The 7,627-nt window shown below is 35.2% G+C and overlaps 1 protein-coding gene across 1 annotated transcript; it reads right to left on the reverse strand.

The window, feature by feature from the left end:
- Window positions 1-938: 938 nt before the first annotated feature.
- LOC127094874 (uncharacterized) lies at window positions 939-2,956 on the reverse strand. Its single transcript, XM_051033643.1, has 4 exons — window positions 2,778-2,956; window positions 2,574-2,684; window positions 2,420-2,483; window positions 939-950 (listed from the first exon to the last, which is right to left on the reverse strand). Exons 1-4 carry the CDS (start codon window positions 2,951-2,953, stop codon window positions 939-941), a joined length of 363 nt encoding a protein of 120 aa, XP_050889600.1. The 5' UTR covers window positions 2,954-2,956.
- Between the last annotated feature and the right edge of the window lie 4,671 nt (window positions 2,957-7,627).

The raw sequence follows: 7,627 nt of genomic DNA on the forward strand, positions 1-7,627 counted from the left end.
GTAACTCTATAAGGAATGATGAGAACTTGATTAAAAGATGAGTTTTCAACCAAGAGGTGATTAACTCAAAAGATGTATGGATGTCCAAGAGGATTATTGTGTTTGATCCAAAGAGAAGATGTATCATTAATGTAGATTGTTGAATCAGACTTGTTAGTTGTTTGACTCGAATTTCACTAAAGTCTATGAACAAAGGTGACTACTTTGATTAATTGGGGCCTACTCCCCATACTCAAAGGTACTCTAAATAAGGATAGGAATGATCTCTCTCATTATTCTTCATTGCTTAAGGCTCGTGGCATGTAACTCTCATCATGATTGATAAGTGTTGAAGATGATTTTGTTTGTTGATCCTGATGATGAAGTCTTGCTTGTAAAGAAGGAGACTTGGAAATTATTTGATTCGAATTGGACTAAAGTATATGAGTAAAGGTGAATACTCTGAGCAACTGGGTCATTCATCCCATACCCAAAGATATTCAGAATGAGGATAGGAATTCTCCCTCTCACCCCTTCTCCACTGCTTAAGGCTCGTGACGCACAGTTCAAATTGTAACTGACAAGTATTGAAGAGGGACCTTTGTTGTGCTTGAATGGTGATTTATCCTTCAGTCTGGCTAGAATGTTGTGTATAACTTGTGTAGACTTGAGGAAGAAGTCTTGAGAGATCCAAAGTAGCTCCAGTACAGGGGACTAGTCTTATTAAGTGATTAAAAGACTTTCTGATCACTTGACTAGACTGAGGGAATAAGCACAATACAAGGATTTAGTTGATCAAAGCAGACTTTAATCAACTCAATCAATCAAGGTGAAATTTCAATTGTATATCAAGCATTGGAACTCTAAACCTAAACTCTAAGGGAAATTAAAGCAACATGCCTCTAATTCTAAAATAACATAGAACTAAGGGGAGCATGGTTAATGTTATTGATTAGAAATTAGTTACGAAGCTAATATAAAAAAAATATCAAAAATCCTAACAAATTAATGATTAAGCTCTAAACAATTCACTAATTGGTTATCTTTATCAAATCATGGATTAAATGAAAATAAGCAAATCAAACCTAAAAAAAAAGTCATTTCTAAGTATTTTTCCAGGTTAAAAGTAATAACAATGTTCTAAACATGAAATTAAAAAAGGAATTGAAACAAGTTAAAGAAAAATAAAAACAATATGTAAAATAGTGAAAAATAAAAGAAAGGGTCAGGGTGCAACACTGTATGGTGGAGTGCAGAAGCAAAATCAGTGGGCCAAAAGGCCACTGAGCCCACAGTTATGGTTGTGCTTTCTAGAGGGAGTATAGAGGTCGTGTAGGGGGTATGGGAATGAAAGTGCTCTAAGCCCATATGTGCCTTGCCCAATGGATATCAACAAATGACAGCAATACAAGGTCGTACCTAGACTCAGTCAAAATTGATTTATATCACTTCTAAAATCCCTTGAAAACTAAACACTACGCCAAATAAGGGAAAAGAGGGCGCTTATTTTGGCCTATAACAGCGTTTTTAAGCGCCCTCTAAAGTGGCGCTGGCATAGGTAAAGACAGCGCTTTGTTTTCCTGGAGAAAGCGCTCTCTAAAGTGGCCCTTTAAGGGCCACATTATAGTGCGCTTTCAGAAAAAAAACGCCCTCTGGAGTGGTCCATAAAGGGCCACCTTAGAGGGCGCTTAAAGTTGTCAATGTAAAGTGTTTAGAGGGCGCTTCCTACAGAAAGCGCCCTCTAAAGTGTTAGTTATTTTTAAAAAAATTGTTTGAAAAACAGTGGGTATTTAATTGGGAACCTGTTCGCATGCTGCAAAAGTGTAAAATTCATATTGATTTCATCCTTTAAGCCAATGTTATACACCATTAATCCATTGATATATACAACATGAATCCATTTATATACAACATTAATCCTCCATATATACAACATTAATATATTGATATTCATGCATGTACAACAACATTCGATACATATATGTACAACAACTACAACCTATATGATTCTATGATCAATAATGAATTGACACAATTCATCCTTCATTTCATCCAAATGAGATCTTGTGTAAGATTTGTATTCGTCAAAGTACTACAATTAAGAGAATAAAACATATTCATGATTTAGTAACAAATTAGATGAAATATCCAATAATATTAAAATAAACCCTAAGTTATTATTCCATACCATTTTTGGGATGTCTATACGATTCAACGCAATGATATCTCTCATAAATCTCAATACAAAAAATCCGCAATCGATCGAATTGTTTTGCTGAGGACACTACACAGAAAAACAAACAATATATATATATATATATATATATATATATATATATATATATATATGTATATATATTTAATTTCTTACAAACGCTATTATAAGCAAAAAACAAACACTATTATAAGCAAAAATAAGAAACTTAATATATACCTGAACTCTGACCCAGGTAATGTCCTTCCTATTACAATAATTCTTTTTCGATCTAAATTTTAGTATTGCCCTAACAAAATAAAAACGTATATTGAGATCAATCTGACAGACATAATTAAATATACAAATACACACGAATATTTAGGGGAATTTCACTTACACGTCAACCGTCTTCTTCATACTCGGATATTTACTCCAATTACCCGGTAACGAATCGAGATAATACATCATTAGTCTCGAAAGATCCATAGCAACCAACACCCAGTGACCACTGTAAAATAAAACAAAAATTTAGATGCATGAAAATTTTCTACGTAAAAGATATACATAGATTAGAATGAAATTATTAGAAAGAAAATCTAACCCGTTGCCAGAATTAAACGGTAAAAAATACAAACTGGGTGTAGTATTATCGCCGCCCACCATGAATCTATCGACTAGTTCATTCATTACGGATGTTGGATTTTTCGTTATAAACGTTGTGTTGATACGGGAAGCAGCAATAAAATTGAATCGGTTACACAATTCAGTTCCCCGCATCAATGTGTCATACATATACCTTAAATAGAAACATAATAAACATTAGACTACTCATTGAAATGTGTAAATAAATTGTTCAACTAAGTAAATAATAGATTGATCGGAGTACCATATGTATGTATGAATGACAGCGATGCCCAATTATTCGTGTTCAAAAAGTTGTTGCATGTCCTCCTTTGCAATTAATTCGGAATGAGCAATTCCGAAAACACCTTCATTCATATCTACACTACGGATGGCGCCGTGCATAATCTCCTGAAATATTATTAGAGGAGATTAAAAATGAATTATATGTCTAACAAAATTTTCGATATAATTAAAGAAATAATGTTATATATACTTACACATTCGTCATAAACATTTTGAACCGCTTCAACGACAGCCCCATCCTTCCCAACCCGAGCAGCCTTCCACAATACGTGCTCCGGAAGAGATGTTGCGTCACTTTTCTCCTCGGCTAGCTACACATTAAATCAGATTATAAGATCATCAATTATAACATATTGTGACAATGTATAAGCTCATAGCATTTGAATATACTCACAATTCTTTGTTGTAACCGTGCATATCCCGTACGCCCTTTTTATACGGATACGCGGGTTTTGATGCCCTTTTCCGATTTTTGTCGCTTACTTCCTGGATAAAAAAGTTTAAGGCATATCAGAACTAAGTAAATTAACAATTGTATAATACCATAATTAATAAACATGGAATTTTTCGTTTCTTCGTTTGGCGACAAAGTTATCCCATTCTTCGGCTGAAATAATCTCCGCATACTTCATTGGCCGTTCTGCTTCAACAAATTTTCCTTCCTCATCCTTGAGAAATTTGTTGGACAAAAAGGATCGAAATCCTCAGAGTCTTTTTCCGGCCAATTGAATACAATATTTTTGCCGGCTTTCATCGATGTGAAAGGATCTCTAAAAAACATACACATGGAGTGTGTTATTATAAGTAATATTATAACAATATATGATCAACAAATAGTCAACAAAAAAAAACATATAACAATATATGGTAAGTACCTGTATCTCAGACCATATTTTTTCTTTGCCAACCTTCAATTCCGGACTTCTCCAATTATCACATGTAATCGGAATATGTTGTCGAACAAGGAAACCAATGTAACTTGCCAACATTGAACCGTTAGGCTTAATTAGTTGGTCTTCAGCACTCCAATGTACTTCGAATTTTTCACCCTTGTCTCTTGCACAAATGATTGACTTCATAACAGTCAATCCTCGTTTGATTTCATTTTCAACATTGTTACGTGATCCACTCGCGTCATGGGTATCGTCTTGGTTACTAGCCATTTTATCTGTAATATAGAAATGATTCAATAAGACCCAAGTAAGACAATGACCATATTCGTGAAGCTACACAAAAAACACATTCATATACCTTCCATTTCTCTCATGTTACAACAATCTAAACTCTCTCTTTTTTTCATCATTATTGAATACAAACTCACACACACCTACTGCATACAAAAGACCAATGCAAACTTATGGTGTTTGGAACATGAACAAACTTGCATCCATAATCATCAAACTTCCAAGCACAAGCTCAAACACAATCCAAATGACATCAGTTTTCAATCAGAAATAAAAAACCTTACATAACCATACAACATACAACATTCAGTGATCAAAACCATACACAAAAAAATAACAAAAAATGATTTTTAACAAGGTGCTCATGAACACCATATAGTGCTCGTTTGCCCTAAACAACATTAATCAACATAATGCACAAAATGTAAAACTCAGTTTAGAAAATGCCCTAATCAAACACCTGAAAATACAAACTATTGAGAGAAATACCTTCAAGGTGACGGTAACGATGGAGAAGAAAGTGAACAGTGACGGTGGACGCAGATAACTCAGTGAACGTGAACGCAGCAGCAGAAAAAGTCGACGGCGACGACGACGGTGAGGGAGGGAGAACGAACGGAGGACGAGAGTAATCGCAGTAGAGAGTAATCGCAGTAGAGAGAAAACCCAGTTACGTAAACGAAATAGCATATAGGGAGGGAAAATAAAGAGACATGCAGTATATGTTATAATTTTAATGTTTACTAAAGGGGACCTTAGAGGGCGCTTGTGTAAAAAAAGCGCCCTCTAAAGGGGGCCTAAGAGGGCGCTTCTAAAAGCGCTCTCTAAGGTTTTCCAAAAGCGCCTTATAAACTGGAAATGTACATGGACTTAGAGAGCGCTTTTTTAAAAGCGCCCTCTAAGGGTACCCTTAGAGGGCGCTTTCATAAACGCGCCCTCTATTGGTGTCCCTCCATTTCCTCATTATTTTTTCGCTTCACTTTAGAGGGCGCTTTGTTACAAAAGCGTCCTCTAAAGTGCGCTGTCTATTCCAGTTGTTCGCTCCTTATTTTTTCTCTTCACTTTAGAGTGCACTTTTGTAATAAAGCATCCTCTAAGGTGCGCTGTCTATTCCAGTTTTTGGCTTAGTGAAAACGGAACCTTCAATCGAACTCATCAATCACACCTGAAAACGAAATCATATCATGTTCGCATTCCTCTGTTCGTACCATCATCACCTTCTCCAGAATCTCCAACGATCAAAATGATATCTCGTCATCCTCATATCTCCTCTACACTTAGAACCGTTACAAACATAAGAGATGCTAAAATAAATCCCTAAATCGATGAAAGATCAACACAACATATCAAGTAATGCGGAAAGCTTCGAAGGATCGTACTTACTTGCGAGACAGGGCTTTGACCCGGTGAATTTTGTCGATCGAAAATGCAATCGAAAGGAAAATCAAAGTTGAGTTCTTCCCCGAGTTTGATTTGTTCTCCTTACTCATTCTTCTTCCCGATCCTTCTTATTCGTTGCTAATGCTTGTTGTGCTTCTTGTTTCTTTGCCTTGTGATGCATGAGAAAGTGTAGAGAGAGTGAGGATCGCGTGTATGAGGGGAATACGTAGTGAAATTGAGGTTTAGCTCAAGCACAATTAAAGCTTCAAGGGCTGCCAAATAGAGCTCTATGTGAGAGTTTGGTGGGAGAGAGAGTGAATGAGGGAGATGAAAAATTAGAGATGAATTGGTGAAGTCATTGGTCCCCTTCAATGATTGGGGATGTGATGAATTTATAGAGATTGGAGATTTAACAGAACTAACTCTGTTAATTTTGGTTCAATGTAAGTTAGTTAGGAAAAAATTATGTTATCACACTGTTAGAGATTTCAGTTAGAATTAGTTAGTTATGGAGTTAAGGTTAATTGTGTAATTGTGATTGAGTTAGTCGTAATGTTATTGAATCAGTTAGGTGCTTAGTTGTTAGTTAACTTTGTATTGAAATTTAGTTAGTTCAGTTAGGGAATGTGCTATGTTGGTTTTGTGTTGCATTTTAGTGAACTATGCCTTTGTAATTGAAATCCAGCCATTCAAAGTGAAGAAAGGTTAACATGTTAAAAATATGTTAGACCTGCTATTGATGCAGTTAGAGTGAGTATTTAATCAACTAGTATATGCAAGCTCGTTATAATGTGCTCTTGATTTTGAAAGCTATGTTAAGAAGGTTAATTTGATTATGATGTCAGTTTATTATTTAAGGGCTCTTGTTGATTAACTTATGAAGTTAGTTATAATTATTTGCTTGGAATTCTAAAAACATTATGTCAATTAGAAGTTAAATATTGTTAGGGTTTTTAGATGATGAACAGTTAGTAGATGCAAAAATTGTTAACTTTGTTAATTGAATGTTAGGAGTTAGTTTGGTTAGGTTACTATTAGTATGTTTGAATGAAGAAGTTAGTTGCCCTTTGTAGCGGCAAAAAATTGGAGATTAAGTTATTGATTAACTTAACTCATAAAGCAAGATTCGCCACCGTGTTTTTATTGTTTCCAAAGGAAAATGGAAAAAGTACGAACAAATCCCGAAGAAGTTTTAAAACAAAACTGATAAAAAGAGATAAGGGTCCGGGGGCTGGTTATGCAAAGGGAATGTATTAGCACCCTAGACATTCATGGTACTCCATGGAAACCTCTTTGAAAATATGTACATTTTAGTTCGAAAAAGGGTGTTGTTTGCAAAAGATTGGAGAGATGGGGAAATAAATGTTTTTCTTTTATATGGTGTTTGCCAAGACTTTTGAAGTCTCGTACCTACGTACCAACAAAGTGCAATGGAGGAACAAAACCTTGTAGGCCGTGGTAAAAATAACAAAGATGTTTGTTTTAATTCATTTTTAATTGAAATACATTTTGTCATTTTAAGAAGAATACTCAACTAGTCACCCACAAATATGAGAACGCTACGTCATCATGATAAGGGCTCCAACTTAAGTAAGGATCAACAATTGCGGCGTGAAAAGTACCCGAGTGTAAGGAACGCTTAAAATATAAACAAAATCGAGTCATCACCGAACTTTATTAATTCCGAAAGAGGGAAAGGGGAAATATCGATAAAACCCACGAAAAACAAAAAGAAATTATCGTCGCAACCAAATCGGGTTCGAGAGTCAGTTATGCAAGGGAAATGTATTAACACCCCTCACATCCATCGTACTCGATGGGACCCATTTAGTTAGTTTTGTGTTAGAGTGTTAGCGTGATATCATTTGTGAACTTCTAGTTAACGAGCGAGAAAAGAGAAAGAATGAAAGGAAATACTTAGGGGTTTTTTAATATTAATGTGCCTGACAAGATTTCGCAA

This window comes from Lathyrus oleraceus, chromosome 6 (genome assembly GCF_024323335.1).
Source record: "Lathyrus oleraceus cultivar Zhongwan6 chromosome 6, CAAS_Psat_ZW6_1.0, whole genome shotgun sequence".
Taxonomy (NCBI): Eukaryota; Viridiplantae; Streptophyta; class Magnoliopsida; order Fabales; family Fabaceae; genus Lathyrus; species Lathyrus oleraceus.